General features: G+C 29.1%; 4 protein-coding genes across 4 annotated transcripts; 3 read left to right on the top strand and 1 right to left on the bottom strand.

Moving 5' to 3' along the window:
- The first annotated feature begins 203 nt into the window (after positions 1 to 203).
- Positions 204 to 6,923, top strand: elg1 (enhanced level of genomic instability 1). The gene is made up of 11 exons (XM_015508222.2): positions 204 to 788; positions 875 to 1,136; positions 2,289 to 2,496; positions 2,579 to 2,730; positions 2,801 to 2,915; positions 4,474 to 4,550; positions 4,640 to 4,820; positions 5,046 to 5,191; positions 5,261 to 5,446; positions 5,513 to 5,706; positions 5,796 to 6,923. Exons 1-11 carry the CDS (start codon positions 418 to 420, stop codon positions 6,085 to 6,087), a joined length of 2,184 nt encoding a protein of 727 aa, XP_015363708.2. The 5' UTR covers positions 204 to 417; the 3' UTR covers positions 6,088 to 6,923.
- Positions 6,924 to 7,391: 468 nt separating this feature from the next.
- bcn92 (LYR motif-containing protein bcn92) lies at positions 7,392 to 10,963 on the top strand. The gene is made up of 3 exons (XM_015508207.2): positions 7,392 to 7,651; positions 7,714 to 7,834; positions 10,493 to 10,963. The coding sequence occupies exons 1-3, from the start codon at positions 7,563 to 7,565 to the stop codon at positions 10,568 to 10,570; spliced, it is 288 nt and encodes a 95-aa protein (XP_015363693.1). The 5' UTR covers positions 7,392 to 7,562; the 3' UTR covers positions 10,571 to 10,963.
- Positions 10,964 to 13,482: 2,519 nt separating this feature from the next.
- Positions 13,483 to 14,839, top strand: LOC149057291 (uncharacterized). Its single transcript, XM_089223364.1, has 4 exons — positions 13,483 to 13,626; positions 13,994 to 14,118; positions 14,557 to 14,707; positions 14,773 to 14,839. The coding sequence occupies exons 1-4, from the start codon at positions 13,511 to 13,513 to the stop codon at positions 14,837 to 14,839; spliced, it is 459 nt and encodes a 152-aa protein (XP_089079490.1). The 5' UTR covers positions 13,483 to 13,510.
- Positions 14,840 to 20,966: 6,127 nt separating this feature from the next.
- LOC149057290 (uncharacterized) lies at positions 20,967 to 22,814 on the bottom strand. The gene has a single exon (XM_089223363.1). The coding sequence runs from the start codon at positions 22,812 to 22,814 to the stop codon at positions 20,967 to 20,969; it is 1,848 nt and encodes a 615-aa protein (XP_089079489.1).
- Between the last annotated feature and the right edge of the window lie 453 nt (positions 22,815 to 23,267).

The following is a 23,267-nucleotide window of genomic DNA, read 5'->3' as shown; positions in this document are numbered from 1 at the left end:
CATGATGGCTGAAAAAAAAAATTGGGTTATCATCTATTCAATAATAGACATTATAATGTTACATTTAAATGTAGATAATTATTTCATTTATGTTGCCGCCCAAAATACTGGAATGTTATGACCACTGATATACCACAGTTATGGTTTCCATGATAAAAACTGGCGGGAAAGTCGCGTTTCGATAAGACCCGATAACTAGCGAGAGAAAAATATTGTGACTGTGACAATTGTAAATTTTGTGTTATTGGCTTATTGCTTTTGCTTATTGTAAATTGTAATATTATTTCCGTGTCGAGTACCGTTACTAAATTGTCCTTTCGCAATCATTTTTTAAAACAATAAAATCCATTTTCGACAGTCAATGTCAGTGTTATTGCTGTGATTTTACCAATAACGTCATCAATTAGCGTTTAAACAATGGTCGGACGCACAGCTAAGAGGTCATCGGACGACTGTGTTTTTGCTGATACCAAAAAAAAGAAAATTTCCAAAGAAATAAAAGAGTCTGTTGCGCCAGTGTCCAATGAAAAATCGTCCACTCTCTGCGACGGGGACTTAAGGCAGAAAAGGGCATTTTTTGCATATTTCGGTAAAAAATTTACTGACAACAAAAACAGCACTGTCGACTGCAATAATGGCAAATCGAAAACCATTGATTCCAACAACAGTGTGACAAAACAGAATGTCAACACCAAAACTAGTTGTAGCGATAGTTCAAAAACTCTGGTAGTTGATACCTCAAAAAAAAAAGACGTTCTGCTGCCTTCTAACACTGCTTGTATCACTAAGTATGACATGTTTTAACAATTTCTTGTAGCTTTTACCTCAGTTATTGTTATTTAACATTTTTTCTTATAACTACCTATGTTTTCAGGATTAATGCCAATTTGCCTTATATTAGTAGTTTTGTCGAAGAATTAGGATATTTTCCTAAAGTCACACACACTAACCATTTAACATCTTTGGAGTCATCAGATCTTATACTCCATTTGAAGGAAGAAGTATTTCATGAAAATTTTATAAAAAATTCTATTATTAAATTTCAAACTGGTCACTCTCCACCTAAACGTCTAGTGTTAGAACCCTACCAAATGGAAATTAATTTTCCATACATGATTTCATCTTTAAAAACGTCTGTAAGTATTTAGAATTTTAAGGAAAAATCTGAAGTGTGTCAATACATACCTATTGGCTATTGTTACAAAATTAGCATTAAGATGATGCATGGGTTATTACTTATTACTAGCAATGTCTATTGCACTGTACCATTATCAGACATCAATACAAGTTTGTTTGTAAATACTAGATACTGATAAATAAACATTTTTATCAGAGATGTTACTAACTACGAGTATAATATTTAAGTTCAAACCAAACTTTTCTTTAGATTAACAAACTTGAACAGATCCAAACTTATATTTTTAATCGAACCTAAACCAAACTCTTCAAAAATTTTATTAAACTTGAACCAAACATTAAGAAAGTTAAAATTGTATTTTTTTTTTGTTTTATCTATAATTTATTAAAATTTAATATTTTTTTTTATTACTTGGTTGGATTATTTAACCGAATTATTAGGTATTTGGTTCGATTATTTGGAATTTCCTGTTCAATTTTCAAACCAAAATGAACTTTGGGTGTGTGGTTTGGTTCGATAATCAAACAGTTGGTAAAATCTCTAATTTTATCTAGAACATCGCATATATTTGTTCAAGTTATTTGTTTTGCAAATAATTATTCTATATTATTAATCATTATATAATAAATCAGTACTTAATATTAATCCTATTGTTTGGAACCAAGTGCCTTAATTATTTCCAATCTATTTTCATATTAATTTAACTATCTTATTAAATTATTATAATGTTTACATTTTTGGATAGTTGAACTTTACTACTATAATTGTCTGACTAATCTCAAGATCATCTTTATTTTAACTAGATATAATAGTATTAACCTCTATTATTTTGTTTGCAGATGATTTTCTTAAACCACTCGATATTGAATAATATAAATAAATATTTCCTATCTATTTTTTATCTTTAGCCTGAAGATATAAAACTTTAAAGACTTTAGGTTAAGGTTATTACAATAATTTAATTTATTTTAAATTACATTTTTAAATATTTCATATAACTTTTGTGATGACTTAAACTTTAAACTAAACATTTCATTATTTATGGTTTCATATCCACAAAAATGTCAGTCTTTTATGAAAATGTATTCTAATAAATATCTGCAATTAAATATATAGTAATATTATCCCTAAAAAAGGTTTTTATTTACAGGTTCCAAATTTTCCAGTTTCAGATTTTCATAAAAATTTGAAAAAAAAGCATTTAGTGGCAAAGAAATCTACAACAGATATTGAATCTATGTGGATTGATAAATATAAGCCAATGTGTAAAGAAGAGGTGCTTGGTAATGGTAAACTTGTTAAAGATTTAAAGAATTGGTTAGCACCTAATAACAAAAATTCAAAAAAGTCAAAAAAAGGTTTGTTTTAATACATACAATTTTTAAAATGTATAATTTAGTTTTTAAAACATTTTTTATTTTAATATCTTGTTATTTTTAGGTCAAAAGTATGATGATGATGATGATTTTATCTTTGATAGTGATAGTGAATCTGGTTATAAACAACAACTTAACTTAGCAATTTTACTTGGACCAAGTGGTTGTGGCAAAACTAGTGCAGTTTATGCTGTAGCTAATGAACTTAATGCAAATGTAATGCTTTTTATAATCGTCTTTATAAACATAATCATAAAAATAATTTGTTGTTTGATGTTTTGTTTAGGTGATAGAGTTGAATGCTTCCTGTAACAGAAATGGAAAACGTATTATAACTGATTTAATGGAAGCTACACAATCGCATGCAGTGGAGAAAAACTATTTATTAAATCTTATAAAAGGTTTTGTATTTATTATAGACTTAAAATTTATTGAGTATAGACTAACTAACTAAAGGATCAGTATTGTCATCTAAAACAAAAAGCCTCAAACACTGACACAAAACTTTTTGTATTAGTCTTAAAAAAAATGTATTCGCTTAATAGCTTAACATTGTATAGATAAAGACAACATGTTTTTATATATCAGTCATATGTGTGCACTAGTGGTGCCAAAGTGTTTAAAATATAGTATGACATTGTACATCAAGGGGTCCCATCATATTTATAATTTAACCATTAGATGCAAATCAAAGCTTCTACAAATAAGTAATGTAATGTTTAATCTAATCGTATATTTTTAAATTAGTGTTACAGCAGTAGTATCTTATGGTTGGCCCCTCATCTATAAAATCTACTATGACATATTATGTCATATATAAATTGGGTGATTGACACTACTTGTGTGCACAGACTTCTGTTTCAGTGTGGTTTTAATGTTTTTTTTTTTTTTTATCGCCCTCGTAAACAGTTAATTAATAGGATTATAGGACCACACAAAATACTGAAAATAATATCTATTATAAATAAACATTCACCAATAATGATCCATCCATTTTTTTCTTTGAATTTTTTTTTTTTTGGGCTACTGACAGTACCAACTTTTTTCTATTGAAAATCAACCTTTTTAATGTAGTAAATTGTTTAGCAGATGATTATCTAAATTTCTCATCAATAAACGATTGCAGTAGAGGAGTAGTATTGTGCAAAAAGATCCTCCTTTGCTGTCGGTTTTAACAGGAAAAAAAATTGTTAAGCAGATAATTTTTTATTAATATTAAATATGTTAAATCAAAATTTGAACTAATAGTTTCTGAATATTTAAAAATGTAAACTCCTAAGAGAATGTTACACAGACATTTGTTGTTTCTATCTTACTAGTATGTAACAGTAAATTTACACTCAGCAGATCATATTTATAGCTCTGTTAGTTTAAAAATTAAAATGAATAAACATATTATACTAGACCATATATAAATATTATCTGTATTTGTAGTATGTTTTAAATTTAGTTCAGTTTTTAAACAAGTTATTATAGCATTTTTAATTTATGATTAGCACATGCGCAGAACTTGCAAAAATTGATCTATTGTAAAAAACTACATACAAATCCTCATACAAACAGGTTATCAAATAGTTTGATATAATTTAATGTTTAAACTCATAAAGCTAAACGTGATCTGCTGAGCTATGTTATGCAATAAGAAGACAGAAACAACAAATGCCTCTGATTATAGTTCTTCAAAATGTATTAAAAAATAGATAATAGTTGAAAATGTAAACATTGTTTTTGTTACACTTACTGTGATAATTTTTATAAAATATGAAATTGTTGATACATTAATATTAATTACTTAAATTTTCAAATGACCATATCTACCTTAAATTCTTCCAAACCTATTTTCCTTAGTACAAAAAGTAAATAATTCAAAACCTACTTATTAAAATTTATATTTACGTTAAATATGCAATCAACGTTTATTTTGATTCTGAATGTTTAATATTATTTTCTATACTTAAGGAAAAAATATGAAAGTCAAAAAACATAAGAAGAAAGAAAAAGCTAATGATAAAATGACAATTATTTTAATTGAAGATGTAAGTATAAAGTAATATCCGTATAAATGTTAAATTGAGACTTTTAATTCTTATTGCCTAATTTTATTTTGTTTTATAATAATATATAGGCTGATATTTTCTTTGAAAATTATGATGATGGATTTTTAGCTGCAATATCAACTTTAGCTACAGATTCAAAAAGACCATTAGTTTTAACAGCAAATGACCCTTTCAGTAATCATTTGCTAAAATTTGTCTTGTCCAATGAAATAACTCTGAATTTTTTACATCCACCAAAAGAACATTTAAGTAAGTAATATTGTAAATAACCAATTTAATCATATCTAGAATAATTAATTACTGATATTAATATAAGATTGCATTAGAAATGTATTAATTTAATTGTTCAATACATTTTAATGGACCATTCATGTCTACTAAATCACTAGCTCACTTGATTTATGAAATATTTAGTGATTGTTCTTGCAACTCGGCATTAGCTTTTTAAAATTTCATTGTGTGTTGTTATTTCAGATTGTTTTCTACAGTTAATAGCGTTAAATGAAGGAGTCATTATGACAAAAGACGAAATAAATGCATTTATCCATCCATTTAAACCTGACATTAGACAAAGTACTCTTCAGTTACAATATGTTTTGAGTACTGGAGAAATAGATCAGGTAATATTTATAAAAACTAATTATTTAAATCACTTTGTTTCTTGATCAATTTGTTAAAAATATATTCAGAAAGTCCTAAATCGACAATCCCAAATAAGTTTAAATTCTATTTGGTGGAATTGGCCTCATTTGTTTGGTTTTCATTCGACCAGCATCAAAGACTCCAAAGAACCGAAGTGCAATGCTAATATATCTACAATATCTCAAAACCTAGATGCAATATCCAAATTAAACCTAATCTATTCAAAAACACAGGTCTGTTGTTTGAATTTCAGCACTAATCAATTTTTTTTTTTTAACATTGTGATTTACTTGTTTTAGAGTTATAATTTCTTAGATCCTCAACCATTTTGGCATCACCTTGCCATTAGGGATAGTTCTAGTTTAATTGAAACCGATCATTGGTCAGACAGTTCTGTTCAGCTTTCTACAGATATCACTCAATGGATATACACTCATATTAATACACAAGATTATGTTCCAGAAAAATTCTTCCCGACATCTGAGGAATTAAAGTAACTATACAAATTATTTCCTCGAATGGCATTTGTTGTGTACAACAATAGTTTTATCTATATTTAATAACAATTCATGTTTTTAACAGTTTTCGTCAAAAGGTATGGAACACATCTAAGGACGTGCTAGAACAAATAGGCTTAGATTATTGTAATCGCAAAAACGAAACAGGCTATGATTATTTGTCTACTATAAGATCTATTTATAAAAATCAACATGGAAATCAATCTTTTGTGAACCTGAGAAATTCGAAAATGTTTTCGTACTTAAGACAGATTAACATTGTTGTTGACAACAAAGACTTAAAATATTTATGTGACTCTTTTCACTCAGATTCCAATAACTGTGATCCTCAATTGGAAATATCAGACCAGTTTTAGTTTATATATATATATATCTGTCAGATTATTTCTGAAATATTTTTAATAATTTATTTTATAACATATTATATTAATTCACAAAATTGATATATCGGTAATTACATGTTTTTTATATATATATAATATATTATAATTGCATCCAAAGCATTTATGTTCTTATCAATTTTAATGCTTATATTTGTATATAAATGTATAAATTCTAATTTTATATTGTGTATAATATATTAATATAGATTAATATACTTTCTTAAATATTTTAGTGTAAATTAATTTTAAAAAAAATTCTTGTATTGACTTATGCTATATTCGGTCTACTTTAAAGTTGTTATAATAATTTTTATTTAAAAAAAAAACTGATATTTTTCTTTAAGTTATCAATCAATGCTTATTAGATATTACCATATATTGTATAAAAATATTTTAGACCTTTGTCAAGATATTTCATGATATATTTACTCTAGTCGTTATTAATTTATACTTTATATTATAACTATATTATAATAATACTGAATCACATTATATATAAATTATATTTATAAACTTTAAAGCTAGAGTACAGTTAATGTGATTTATGTTAATTCTTTTCTAATTTTTACACAAACATTTTTATTTTAATCTTGAAATTATCTTTGCGAAATCAAACAATGTTTGCAGCATAAAATTAGCTGTTTTGCTTTTTTATTTTTAACAATTATTTTGTTTATGTAAATTTATTGTGAGCCACAATATTTGAATTGGAAATTATAAGTGTCACAATCAGATTTAATGAAATGAGTGGTGTTCTGCACCTACCCAACTACGTATGGAATTATAATGATTTATTGTCATAAGCATAACTAATTAGTAAATTGTTACAATAACATCCTGTCGTTTTGTCATCAAAAGCATACAAGCCAACAAAAGCATCACTAGATCCTTACTTCCGAGTTAATACTGATTTCAACAATTTAATAGAATACATTAAAAGTACCTATCGTCTCCGTAAGCTATAACTTAAAAATTTGTGAGTGGTTTGCGGTTTGTAAGTTTGTTGTTAAACATTAGTAACTTATAGGTAAGTATTAAACATAGAAGCAAAATAGAAATTATAGTGTCAGATTTATGGTCATAAAATAATATAAATAATAAATAATCACGAAATAGATCAAAGCTTATAATAATATAATGCCCTATGCCCCTATGGATGACTAAAAGAGAATACTGCTATCAGGCCGTTACCGCGTTTCTATGATAAGACTATCTTATCAATTTGTCATCGTTATCACCTATGTTGGCCAACCGGAAAACGTTATCATGCTTTTTACGAACTGGATCCTGGCCTGCAGTCCCGAGATCACTTAATTTCAATTATTGAAAACTGACTAACTGAGAGAACTAAAAAGTTGCCAGACAGCTAGACGTCGTGAGTACCGGTGTCAATTTTTCAAGACCTGTTCGTCCCACCGTTGTTTCTTTTTGAACTGTCTTTGGTCGCGATGGCTGCCCCAGTGACCAGGGCCGAAGTTCTCAAAATCTACAAGACCATGTTGAGGGAGAGTGGCAAGTTTTCATTCTATAACTACAGGTAAACAAGGTTTTTCGCATATGTCCTGTCACCATTTCTATGAAATTATATTTTACGCACAGGATGTACGCGATCAGACGTGTAAAAGATGCATTTAGAGAGCAAAAGGCGGTCAATGACAAATCAAAAATCCAACAGCAACTTCTCGAGGCACACAAGTTTTTGAATATCATCAAGCGACAAGTAATTTAATATTATCAGGCACACCAGTTATTTCTGCGCGTTTTATGTTATTTATATGGTATGCTTTCAGGTCTCCTTGTCCTTTAAGACTTCAGTTTTCCCTCTATTAAGATTTTTTATTTGTTGTATCAGTCTTATTAACGCTTAACACAGCAAATTTACGCTCAGCAGTTTTACTCCGTTAGCTTAAAAATGAGAGTAAATAAGCCTACTCTGAAACTTGAAGGTAAAAACATTATCTGTTTGGTTGGAAGCATTTATTTCGATAATTCAGATTTTAAGTGAGTTATGTGCATTTTAGCGCATATAATAAATTGTGAAATAAAAATGCTCATAACTCACTTAAAAAATAAATTACCGTAAAAATACTTCTGAAAAAACACAGATAATGTTCTTACCATCAAGTTTCATAATAGTATATTCACTCTAATTTTTATGCTAACGGAATAAAACATGAACTGCTGAGCGTAAGTTTGCTATGTCACGTGTTTGTAAGACTGAGACAATAAATACGGTTGTTGCGCCCTCTTAACTCAAAATTATTACAATTATGTTTATTTTATGTTATTTTTTTGAATAAGTATTTCAGGCTGAAGAATAGAAAAATGTATTATGTAGGAAATCCTATTGTTTTATTTATGAGTCATAAATTACATATTATTTTATTGCTTTAGTTTATGGACTGTAATTACTAATTAGATTAAAATTGTATGGAAAAATGTATCAGTTTGTTGTTTGAATCATTTGAATAATAGTAATAGTACAATAAGACATTGTTAATACTACAGTGCATATTATAAGTTATTAAAAACAATCAAAAGCCGGTATATAAATAATTTTCTATAACTTAATAATACTAAACAACAATTTACAATTTTTTCAATTAAGTTTCTGAGCTTAACAAAGGATGTAGATATTATTGTATATTATTGTAATTATTATTTTTGTCTGTTTTCATGTTCTAAAACAGAAAATTAACACATAATTTCCCTCATTTATGGTTTTTAGTAAGTAAATTTGTTCTAGTTGGTTCTTTGAGGATCAAAAGTATTTTTTTGCTATTGGTTTTTGACTTAATTATTATTATTATTTAATAAATTAGTGAATATAAAATTCTTGCAATTTTTTTCATATTTTTTTTTCATGCATTTTCTACATTTGATAATATTTTAATATTTCAAATTAAATTGTCTAAGAACCGACAATGGAAATTTTTTACCGTACTGTTTAAATTTTACAATTATACCTTTGTGTCATTCATCACTTTTTGAGATGTTAAAAATTACATTTTCTTCAACAGCATCTTTCTGGTAGGAAAATGAATCTAGTTGGTACTTTGGGAAATTAAAAGTAAAAAATATTCAATAGTTATCAAAAGCGTTACGAAAAACAAGCATAATATTAAGGAAATACTGAGATCTCTGATAAATTATTCTAACAGTTAAAAAATATCAAAAATGTACAAGCCTAATTTGTTTTTACAAGAGTACCTATTTAGTTTAAATTTGAAAACTATGTTGATACTTTAATCTTGAAAATGTAATACAAACTAGCATATTATAGTTTTTGTTATGTAATGACAACATCAAACATTGATACTACACGCTTGGAAAGTTAAAATGTTGATGTATTTTTTTTTTTTTGTATGTTAGGTATGTAACAATTTTTAATATGTATTTTAATAACAATCCTGAAGATAAAATACAAGCTGGGTTATTTGTTAATAATAATATCCTATAATAAAACAATTTATTTTAGTAATCAGTTTTTATACAAAATTATTTATCACAGTTTTAAATCAAATACATCTATTAAGGTCGCCACACACTGCAGCGGTGGCGGTTACGGTAAAATGAACATTTTAATGGTTGCGGAACCGCCAAGACAAAAAAAATTTACCACCTCCGCTGCAGTATGTGGTGACCTTTACAGAGTTATAGGAACACATTAATGAGATATGCTTGATACCTACTTTAAAGCAGAGTTAGTTTCAGGTGTTTTTATATATATATATATATATTTTATGTTCTTATAGGCCAACAGTTAATTTTACTGTCATTTAATATAGGTCTGTTTTATTATTGAATTTTAATTGCTATATTTTAAATTATATCAGTAAATATTTAGTATACAAACTGTTTACAATTAATTCTAAAGATACAAATCAAGTACAAAGGTAATAGGTACCTAATAAACTATTTATTTACTCTGACTAGTATAGTTTATGTATTTGAATAGTTATCTTGATAAATTGTATGTGATTTAATTTAAATACTGACTAAAATGTATTTTATTAGTACTTAGTAGTGATCACCTACTTATTTCTATTTTATTAATGGTTATTTAATAGGAGTTTAATATACATTCTCAAACAATAACATGTTTAGTTAGTAGATTAACTATATTAAAATCATAGTAATTGTTCATGCATTAATTATGGGAAAATATTGTATTCTCTTTCACTTATTATTGAATAACCATTTTACATCTAAAGGGCTAGAGTTCTGATGTAAAGTACTCAAATGTGTACATTTGTGTAAGTTTTTTTATGTTTGATACAATACAGCTGTCCATAATAAGCAATAATAATATTATTATTTTAATTAACTACAATTTGTTTTAAAAATGATTAATCATTGTTTTGTTTTTGTGTTGTAGGTAATTGTGGGAGATTTATACAAATTTGATAAACTCGTAATTGAAGTAGAAAATAATGGAAACAATGAAAAACATTAGTTTTTGCGTCATGCTGCATTCGAAAATAAACTGAAAGTGTACTTGAATTTATCAGTCAGATTTTCAAATGTCTACACATAAGTTTTTTTAAATGTTTGTTCCTATGTTAAATACTGATATATATTGTTATATTGATGAACACCATCATTGTTTACATTGAGTGATGTCAAATATTAACTGAAATTTGTAAAAACTGATGGTAACAACCGGTTTTTGTGAAATTATGCGTTTTAAGCATTTTATTTTTGTACATTGTAAACAGCTATACAACTTAATAGTAGATACATCTCTTGTAATTGTTTTTACTTATGATAATATATTGTAATATTGTATAGTTTTTAGTAACGTTTCACAATTAAGTATAAAATTTATTAAAAATATTATTTTTATTGATTTTAAGTTGTATTAATTATCAGTAGGTTAGTAAAAAATATATAATAATTATAAGATATCATATAAAAATGTGACCAGAAGTGTAATATTCACTATTTAGATTGTAGCAGTTAGTTAAACCAGTCGTCATTAGTGATGGGTCAAAATCTGTATTAAAAAATTACAAACCAAACTATCAAGCCTATTTCGCTATTCAAAAATCAAACTTAAAAATATTCTAATCCAGCAATATTTCAAATTATTTTTCTTTACTTTGTAGTAATTAAAATGAAAGTATCATAATAGTATAATAGTATTAAACTATAAACTGTTATTTTAATTTTATTAGTATTAGGTATAATAAAATAAAATATAACTACTGATTAAAAAAAATATTAAAGGAATATATTATATTTAATTTAATTTATGTTAGTTACCGTCGCTAATTAAAAAGTTTATTTTGGCAACGACAAATAGGTATTATACTATATACTTAATATTAATATTAAGATATTGATGTAGGTATAGGTAAATACCTACTTAATTTTAAATGATAATTATTGTACATTTGTAGCTGGAACTACCTTATAAATTTTAATAATTTATTATAGGTAATATCTAGATAGTTTCTGGTACTTAATTATTGTATTATTATTGAGTATACTGTAAATATCAACAAATTAATTAAGACGTCGACACCGTTTTCAAATATTTATACATTTTACACTGCTATTAGTGCTATTTACCCTTTAAATTTCGTTTTATTAGTTCGAGTCTTTGTAGGTTGTACGAAGTAAAAAAATCCGTCGATAAGTTTAAATGTGGTCGTTTTTTTGTCAAGGAAAATAAACCTACAAAATTATTAACAACAAGTCAACCGTAACAACTCTAATTTAAACATTCTATAAATGGTTAAATATACATAAAAATAATCTTTATGAAATCATGTGCTGCACTATGTGTATCGGTAATAGGTATGCATCAAAAAACACTCAAGTATTAATCGTGCTTAAGGGTCTTGATAAAAAACCCTAAACACATAAACATGAAATTTTCTCGAAATTATCGTTGAAGAAACCTACGGAATTTCTTCTAAGCAAAACGACTGATGTATTTACAATTTCATTCAACCGTGCGGAGATGTTAGAGGAACATGGCGATGGCCAGATAAAAATCAGTTGTATATATGGTATTGCGGCTCTACTAATACTATTACCACACGACGATTGCAGTCGATGGCTGTATTGCACGGTGTTAGTAATGACTAATGAATAAGGACGACCCCATTTGGCATTTATTGTCGCCGTCTTACCAACGCATAAATTACATGTGCGGACTTTCTTCGGGGCTACCGCGCCCGGCAAATATAATGAACAGGGCTCGGAAGTTATAGCACTAATAAAGTAATTTTTTAGCGCTTTAATATGCACTTAAAACACCACAATAAGCGCTATAAATAGCACTTAAAATTGGAAAATATTAAAATTAAAATTTCATTACAAACATTTTTTATTTAAAATTTTTTTATAAACTAATTTTTAGACTTTTTTAAATTATACAAGTTCAATATAAAATATGATATACTAAATACTTGAGAAGTAGGCACTTATCCGACTCTGGAACATTTTCTGTTGTGAAAATTTTTTATCTAACCTTCGAACGAATTCAATAACTGCAGTACATTTGATAAAATTTTAAAAATAACTAAATTATTGGAAACGAACGGAATAACCTGTGCGATCGGCAATAGTAACTAAAATGTACCTACCTACTGTTTGTTTTCGTTAGCATATTCATTATTCAATACAATTTAGTTTATTTTCATTTTATATAAAATATGCCTGTAAATAGTACTTAAAACTCAAAATTAGCAAAATAGCACTAAAAATCACAAATATGCAAAAATTAGCAAAATAAAATGTTGTATATGACATTAGAGAAGTTTAAAACAATTTTTTTTCTCACTCTAAATGTCCTAAGACCAACCAATAAAAATATGCATTTGCTAGAACTTCCGAGCCCTGATAATGAATAATGGGCTTCGGTAAAACAATACTTGCACAAATTTATGATCATATAATTTACCAATATAATAATATAAAACTACTATGAACATGGAGTATAATAAAAAACTGCCATGTTTTTATTGGTTTTAAATCGTAAATATTATTATCATATTTTATGGTCGACAAATCTAAAAATAAACTGGGTTTTAACGTTATCGTCTTGTGCAACGAACGCTACGCCATCGCCATGAGCCCATGACGCTGCGTGTCTGCAGCTGGCTAGCCGCTTAGCCGCATCATTAGTGAATAGTGATTGCCGATTGGCGACAGCCGACAGTACATAGCAATATTACGTAATTGATATTGCACTAAGTCTTAATTATTATTCGACGCTCAAAACTTTACCTACGTCAATAAAAAGTTTAATAAAGGATTATCATTTATCCTTACATTATTAGACTATTATAACAGTAACATTAATTATTGTGTCATCGTGTCATGTCCGGTAAACGAAAGGGTGCAGCTTAAAAGGACCGTAAAAAGAAAAAATTGTTGCTTACGAATGCCAGTGATAAATGTTTTAAAAATAAATGTTATGTTTTCAACACTTTCTAATGGCCCAAGTACACCGAAATCTGATACCAGTGCTGTGAGACAATCTAATGATAGAGTATTAGAGTCGGTAAGTTATATCCACCGTCATTATAATTTATAGATCAATAGTGTTACCATAAGTATTTAACTCTATCATTAAATATTTTTAATTATAGAATTTTATGGTTAAAGTGAAAAACGAAATAAAATATTTTATTAAAATCGAAAAAGTCTATTCAAGTTCATCAAATGATATGTTTGGTAAGTTATTATTATGAATATACTAATATTAGCAAATTATTAATTAAATAAGTAAGCATTATAAAATGTTCTTAAATATATAGTCAAATTATTGTGAAATGTAATAAAATGTTAATCAAGAACATCTTTCCATCTCCAAAATTTAGTAATATTACATAACGATATTAAATTATTTTTCATTTTTTGTCAGTAAATGTAATGTTGAACCTGATGATGCCAATGCATTAATTGATACATCAGTGAAAACTATGTCCAATATAATAGCTCTAATTAAAGCAAATAAAATTGATACAAGTGTATCAAATATTAGTATTGGTAAGTTGTTATTAAAGTAATATATTATAACAAATTATGTAGGTATTAATATTAAAAAATAGTCTTGATCAAATTGCTGTTTAATTTTTAACATTTAATAATTTAAATTAATTTAATCTCTAAACTGTGATTACATAACACTTACCTACATTATTAGGTACTCAATTTTTAAATGTAAAAAGTAAAATTTTACTAGATAGAGATACTTAGATCAATTTTTAATTTTTTGTTTAGAAATTACTGCATTAATAATGTATTTTTTATTATTTTTCTTATAGGCTGTACCGTACCTATAACTGATAAAATTAACAAAAATGGCATTAGATTATTTCATATAGGTTAAATAATTTATACTTTTTTATAGGATTAATATTATATTATATTATTATATACCATTATGAAATAATAACCCTCGTAATAATCTGATTATGTATTTAGTACTCATGAATAGTAATGATCCAGTAAACCAACTTCCAGTGAATCGTCTTAAACTCAGAAATCAAATATCAACTAGTCCATACCGCCCAAATATGGAATCTTATACAAAAACAATGCAAGAAGCATCAGAAAGATCGTTTCAAAAATCCTGGTTTGAAAAATATGGTATGGTTAAAATATGTCCATCTAAATACCTAGCATTTTGTTTCCATGTAGGATTTCTAAGGATAATAATTTAAATAGCAGTCAATTAGATGATGCATTTTCTAAAACTCTTCTGTAGTTGGTATTGAGGTAATAATCATTTAAATAAACATCAAATGTCTAAATTCTATATTTTTAGCATTCAGTGAATAGTTGATTACTTGAATACTATTTCTATTGATCAACAAATAGATATAAGTAGAAAAGAATATATTTCCAAATGTGAGGTGATCATTTATGCAATAGAGAAATTATGAAGTGTTTGATGGATTTAACTTTGTGTCTTGTTAAAGGAAAAAAGCCTTTTAGGGGCTATGACATATAGGCTGCATCCGAATTGGTTCCCATACCTGAAAATTGACATCCGAATTGGTTCCCGACATTCCACGAGACACACATCCGAATTGGTTCCCGATATTCTAGGTAAACGGAACACATCTGAATTGGTTCCTGATATTCTAATGAATAAATAATAGGTAGACAAGAAACTTTTTTATTGCGAACATGTTTTAAAAATCATATCAACAAAATTGCTATATTAATTTTTTTAAATTTCTAATAGAAATTTTTAAATTTTGCTTTAATATGAACTTATATAGTATTATAAGAACGCCTAACCTAACCTACGAATTAGAATTTATAAAAAGTGTTTGTTGCAAATTTTTACCTTATTAATTTTTTATTAATACATACCTAACTATTATACTTATAAAAAAAGAAAAATATAACGAATTGAAAAACTACATTATTTTTATTTTTTTTTTAATGACATTCGTGACAAAAGCAAAATACATACCAAAATATTATACTTATAAAAAAAGAAAAATTGACGAATTGAAAAACTGTATTATTATTATTATATGTATTATTTTTTATTTTTTTTTTAATGACATTCGTGACAAATTTTTAACCATACCTGCATAATATGTAGACAGTCCTAAGTGTGTATAAAATGGGAAGGAAAATTGAAAATGCTTTTTCCCGGGAACCAATTCGGAACAACCCGGGAACCAATTCGGATATACCATTCGGAACAACCCGGGAACCAATTCGGACATACCCTTCGTAACAACCCGGGAACCAATTCGGACGTTTGGGAACCAATTCGGATACACCGGACATATACAAGCGGGTATAAATGTATAATTGTTCTCTACAATAGTTATTTTATAAAACAGCCTACATAATTACTATGCGATGTTATTACGCTCCTCGTAATACTGTTGTTATATAGTATTTACAGTTCCTGTGTATTATATGTTTGATTCTGAGCAGAGCGATGAATGTATTTATTTTACAATGATGTGTGTGTGTGTGTGTTTTTTTGTGTCTGTATAACTACACAATAAGTTGTCAAAATATTGTTTCAATTTTCAACTTTTGTAACTTTTCCGGTTGGAAAATGAATCTGGTGGGTGCATTGGAGAGGTCAAATTTTGAAATTCCTAGTAGTTTTCAAAAGCACCGGAAAAAACGAAAAAAAATTAAGAAAAAACTGGAATTTTTACGCAAAATCAATTTTTGAGAAAATCGATTTTAGATATAGGTGTAACGTTAAAAGTACCATAGACACGTGAAATTTTCTCTGAATATTTATACTGAAATTTCTTATGATTGATAATACAATTGTACTTTCAAATATTTTTAAGTTATTTATATACATTTGGCATTTTCAATCTTTTTAGTTTTTTTTTTTTTATAAATGAACGGAATTTTATTCAATATACAAAAAAATTACAAAATTGAATACAAGAGTCCTAATATATTGTCACAACAGTAGTTAAAGGATATTAAATACAAAGTCACACATTTTTTGAATTAGTTTTGAAAAATCGAATTTCAACAAAATACGAATATTAAAAATATGATAATTTGCAATTTATTTTGAATTTGAAATTCAAAAAATTTATCTTTTTAATTTAAATTTAACTAGGTATCAAATGTATTACTTACTCTCTTTCTTATTAAATTTAATTAATAAAAAATATTAAAAATATATGTATATATATATTAGAAGGTAAAAAACAATTAGTAACAAACTGTAAGAAAAACAAAACAAAATACAAATAATAATCCAACTGGATTTAACAAATTAATACATAACATAGATACTAGTGCTAATGACTTTTTTTATTCTGAACTATTATGATTTCCTTTTCACTCTGGTCGCTGATAGATCTGGAACCGTTTCCGTCTTCTTCTTTTTTTCAGTCTTTACTCCCTCATTATCGATTGATTCATCATGTTCATCAGTGATTTGGTACTTCATCACAATCTGCTCCCAGACGATACACTTTGAGATGATGAGATGAATGGTCTGTTGTTACATACTAATGTCCCTCATTCACCGTAAAATCAGCTACTCGATACAAATCGTTAGATAATACTTTATTTGTTATCTATGGTCCCCAAAACTTTGGTTATAGTTCAATAGGTTCTCCTGTATGTTTAGCTGGGCGTCAAACCAACACAACTTCTCCTGCTTTATACTCTAAACTTTAAAGATCTTGTATGTTTTTGATCATATTTATTTTTCCACTTTACTTGTTCTTTTTCGATGTTGGCTCGCACCTGTTCTTGTATTTTGTTAACATCATCATATTCTTCTTCAACTGCTATGTGTCTTATAACTCATCATAGAAATTTGGATGGTAGGCATTCAACACTTGGATGACAAGAACGTATACATATATATTCGATTTGTGTTTCAGGTATAATAATAATTATATTATTATATTATTACCATTGTACATGGGACAAAGGTATTACCATTGATTATAAATAGTATTAATATAAATATAAAAACTATTAATATTATTTATAATCAATGGTATTACACTTATTTATTTAGCTTCTAACAGAATTTAACAATAGCAGTTGAAACATAAAATAAATTCATCATCACAATTTTTTTTTACAAGCATTCAAAGTTTGAATTTTGACAACATACGTAAAAATCACGAAAATTCATAAATTATTTTATGCTAGAAATTCATTAAAAATTTTCCTTTTATATCTAAGAATTTAAAATTTTATATAAGGCTCCTTACATATTTTTACAATAGCAGCTGAAAAATAAAAGAAATATATTCGCACAATTTTTTTTTACAAGCATTCAAAGTTTGAATTTTGACAGCATATGTAAAAATCACGAAAATTCGCAAATTATTTTAAACTAGAAACTCATAAAAAATTTTCTTTTTAAATCTAAGATTTGAAAATTTTTAGTAATCTATAATATATCCTAGACAGATAAACCGTATTCGCTCAGAATCGTTTTTCGTATACAATGATATAATATCATTGGATTCAAATTTAATTCCATCCATTACAGTAACCCACTATTGTAACCTACTGTACAGCAGAGCGAAATCCACGACTTACCCGCATTTTTTATATCTATTTACTAGGTACCATAAGTTATTCTTTCTAAATAATATTTACATAATAATATATAAATATGTAAGGTAGGTAACGGTATACCTATATCTCAACAAAAACACTACGTCAACTCCGTGTAAAAAAACGCTAAGTAAAAAAAAAAAATATATATAAATGCAATAAAATGTGTGATATAAGGTGGAATCTAAGTAAATAGTTTAATGAATAAAATGTATGTATAAATAATTAATTCAAATTTAATAAAAATTGGTTATTTATATTAATTTATAATATGAATTATTTTAACTCAAATTGATCCAATTTTGGTTTACTTAGCCGGAAACAATTTATTTATTGTAATGGTGCTTTCATTATTTATTACATAAACTATTAGTACTTGGCTATACATTTTTTAGACTGAATCTTCCGGCCAAGTAAACCAAAATTGGATCAATTTGAGTTAAAATAATTCATATTATAAATTAATATAAATAACCAATTTTTATTAAATTTGAATTAATTATTTATACATACATTTTATTCATTAAACTATTTACTTAGATTCCACCTTATATCACACATTTTATTGCATTTATATATATTTTTTTTTTTTACTTAGCGTTTTTTTACACGGAGTTGACGTAGTGTTTTTGTTGAGATATCATTAGTTTTTATTAGGGTCAAGATATTTTTTATTTTTTTTTCCATTATTATGATGTAATGTCTTATTTATAATTTTTTTAAGATGTTTAAACATATCGTTCTGTACAAAAGTACATTTTGTTTCCTATACTCAGCACCCATTTTAATACTCTATCTGCAGTACACCTACCTTGAACCAGAGGCATTTTTAATTTACCAATTGATCTATTGGTACATTTTTCAATATTTAATAAAATGGAAATAACTGTTTGGATTTTGGATTCTTTCTTTTTAGTGGTACTTCATGTACCGTGTTAATACTGCACTGTTTAATAGTAGTACTATTATAACTTTCAACTACGATTTTAGATTGAGTAGACTCCTGATATTTTTTTTCCTCATATCTCGCGCCTTTTGGAGTTAAGTTACCATTTTTAATGTAGACACAATTCGACACAAATATGAAGACAGTCACAATAAAGTATTATAAATTATAATAAAGACTGTTATAATAATAATTATTATTATAACGACTATATATTATTTAACAATAAAATGCTCAATGGAAAATCATAGATAGTCGATACGGTTAGGTTTGGTGATACCACGTGCATTGAATAATAATATTATGGACACGAGACAATAACGCCGACAACAAGCTCGTACGCAGGACGCGAGACGAAAGAACGAAATTTCAAATTACGAAAACAGAATGCACCGATACCGATAACTGATAAGCGATTGTGGACCATGTTCGCGTGTTAGTATGTTGTATGTGTCTAGCGGTGGGGGGAAGCAATAGTAGTGGGAGACACACGCCGCCGTCGCAAGAATCCTCTCACTCGTCCCGTCAACATGACGCGTTTAATACGGCAGCCGGCGGCGAAAGTAATATAAAATGATCACTTAAATATCCACAGTTTTTTGATCATAACTAAAATACTATTCAACCGATTCTATTTAAAATTATAAAAGCACGTAGCCTATGATTTTCTCGATCGATTGATATCTCATTCTAACTATTTGGTTCATTTATTAGACCTACAGCCTTTAATAAAGAATACCAAAATATTAACACGTATTAAATGGGAATGTTTAGGTTTCTGTATATATACACGGTCGAGTGCTTCGCCTTCCTTTTTTTTTTACTTAGCTCGCGACACTACCGTGTCGCTGGATGCATTTATTATTATTTTTTGCTTTAATATAATATTTATTACTATCTATTATAAAATAAAATATGCTTTTACAAGTTAAATCGTTTTTAAAAATATGTATTTAAAAATTTAAAAATTAAAAACGCTACACTGAATAATTATTATCACGCTATAGCAACTTTAATTTCTACGTACCTATGTTGATATACTAAATCATGCAATATTAAAAAATAAACAGATCACTGAGATTGATTGGATTTATTGTGCGTTATCTTTATCTATGCATTTATAAATAATACAAAAATAATATTATATTATAATAATATTTTAAGTAGTGTATGATGCGTGTGGGTACCCGGTGGACTATAAGTATCTAATGTAGTCTATTGTTTGATTCTTCGAATACGGATACAGGTCGTAACGGGCGATTGTAAACTCCATCGATTTACAGGTAGTCGATTTTAGGGTTGGATTTATAGCATGTAAATTCCACCGATACATTTTTTTTACCTGTAAAAAAAATGTAAATTCCACCGATACGTATTTTTGACCTGAAAGCACGTAAATTCCATATAAAAATCCAAATATACATATTTTTACAAAAGCTCTATTAGATATTCAATTATTATTGTATTATTTATTTTAATATTGTGTAAAAGAAGATATTATGCTCTAACGATATATATTCGGACATAAATTGAGTATACAATGATTTTAATAATGGATCCGCGGACAATTTGCGTTCGAGCGACTCGAAATGCCGTATCGCAACATCACGGGACGCTACGAACAATTCGTCTGATGCCGGTACACGGAACGGCAACGGGATGGAAAATCAACCAGTCGATAAACGTATTGTTTCGTCAACAAAAATTTGTTCGCACCGCCCATTATCAGTGAACGTAGCAGGAGCTACCTCTGGCTCCTCAACGTGCCAAAATCTTTCCATGAGTCCCTCAATGGACACAGTTAACGAAACTGGCAACGATTGTCGCGGGCCGGTCTCATCAACGGACACCGGACCAATTAAAATCCAGCCGAAAACAGAGCTAAACGCCGATGGTAGCCGTCGTCAATCGAAATCTTACGGCCGTCCATAATTGACGCAAAAACGTCACTGCCTAACAACAAGTCAACAGGGGACGACGGGTCCGCTAACGCTAAATTGGAGTACCTGTCCTTAATGTCGGCGGCTAACGTTTTGGTAGGTAATTCGTTCGTTATCGTGGGCAACACCCAAGCGTGTACGGCTAACGCGGGCTCGGACGAGAATCGCGGATGTACAGAACACTCGACCCGGCCTTGTACATTCATTACTTCGACTCCCGATAAACCACTTATTGGAGCTGTCAAGCGTGACCGTCTGAGACCTAATCTGTCGGCACCGGCAGCCGTGATAGCACTAATTTGCGATGCACAATCGACCAGCGCCCGCATGGTCTTCCACGAGCCGGACCGAACGCGAACATGAACGAGGGCGGTACCTAACATCACAGCTGGCGATTGTTGTGGCGACGGCCGTTGTACCGAAGCACAACATGACGCGGGTGCGGAAGCGATTAGCGGGGTATCCTGTTTATCATGCCGTTCTCCGGCAGGTACATGAAGTAGATAATGATGTCTACGCGAACACTCAGTACAATTAATTTTTGACCTACATTTAGGCATCCAATGATCGGCACTCAAACATACAAAGCACAATTTATGTTCACGAGTCCAACGTAACCGCTCGTCAACAGGCCATGATTTAAACTTTGTGCATGCTGCTAGATTGTGAGGCTCCGAACAACAGAGACAAACACTACTTGACTTAGCCGTGACCAGGGACGTTGGATGATAGCCCTGTGGCTTCCCGGACCGTTCTCCCCCCGTGCGAGACTGGCCGGTCGATTTCCCAAATTTGGACAGCGTGGCTGCGGAATGGGTGCTTTTGTACGAATCACCTGCAACTTCCAGTACGGCCACGTGGGACCGAATAAAATCTATTAATAGGTTTGCAGTCGGATAATCGGTCGGGCTGCTAGCCTCGAACAAACGACGTGTTACAATAGACAGGCATCTAAAAGCCATCGAGAATAACATAAACGACCCCAAATCGGGTATTTTGAGCGCGTCTAATAACGCAATATTTCGATTAAAAGTACATATAAACTGGTTTAAATCCTGATAAGACTCTTGTGACATAGCCGTCGCATCTAACAAATTGTTGACAAGTGACGTGGCGACTAGACGCGGACGATTGAAACGGTCTGTCAACGTAGACCACACCAGATTGTAATTATCGCTCAATAACGGTATACCCCGGACCGCTTCCGCCGCAACACCTTTTAAACTGCCTACTAGATAGTACATTTTATCAATATCGGATAGATTGAGCCATTTATTTAATAGTGTCGTAAAACTATCTCGAAACGTGATCCAGTCCCGGAGATCACCATCGTACGTAGGTAACGGGATCTCGGGTAAACGCGAGTACAATCTACCTGGGTCATCAGCCGGTGTCTGGTTAACCATTAATTTATTATTAATATATGACATGTCAATTAAATCTGCTCCTTTCGGGGTTACCTGTTCTGCCATTGACCTTGACGCCGTAATAAGACCCCGAACTTCTGCGGGAAGGCCCACATCATAATCTGTCGTTTCGTTTAGTATAACTAAACTGTTTAAGACCGACTCGTCCTCGAGCTTAAATTGGTTCCATAAACTATCTAAGTCAGTAATGGCAACTAAAAATTGGGGAGCTAAGTCGGGTTCGGTTTTGACCCGTAACGCCATAGCATGGATTGCCCTAATGTTCGACACTGCAGTAGTGCGTTTAACCAACGCGAGTGCTTTAGCCCTAGTTTCACATTCAACTTCTTTTTCGCCCATTTTAACAAATTTTTATGTTACGGTTGCAGTTAATGCAACAGTAAGTACCTAACAGCTATAATAAGACTTACACAAATCTACCTAAGAACACCGTACGAGATCAGCACAAAATGCCACAACACAACGCTACCCAAACCACCACACTAAGGTCGGGAACCACCCTATATCTCCCGAAGCCCATACATCTCGAGGATGAAGAAATATTAGAATTCAACGGTAGAATTGATACAAATTTGAAACTCGTGTATAAGGGTAGACGGGGGAGGGCTTTTAGTATTACATTCGTATAATATTTAAATATATACTCAATCATTTTATCGATGTGTGTGTGTGTGTGTGTGTGTGTGTGTGTGTGTGTGTGTGTGTGTGTGTGTGTGTGTGTGTGTGTGTGTGTGTGTGTGTGTGTGTGTGTGTGTGTGTGTGTGTGTGTGTGTGTGTGTGTGTGTGTGTGTG

Source organism: Diuraphis noxia, unplaced genomic scaffold, assembly GCF_037042655.1.
Source record: "Diuraphis noxia isolate RWA-SAM2 unplaced genomic scaffold, SU_Dnox_SAM2 contig0003, whole genome shotgun sequence".
NCBI classification, from domain to species: domain Eukaryota; kingdom Metazoa; phylum Arthropoda; class Insecta; order Hemiptera; family Aphididae; genus Diuraphis; species Diuraphis noxia.
The sequence above is the reverse complement of the archived record's forward strand: the minus strand, read 5'-3'. Positions and strand labels throughout refer to the sequence as shown.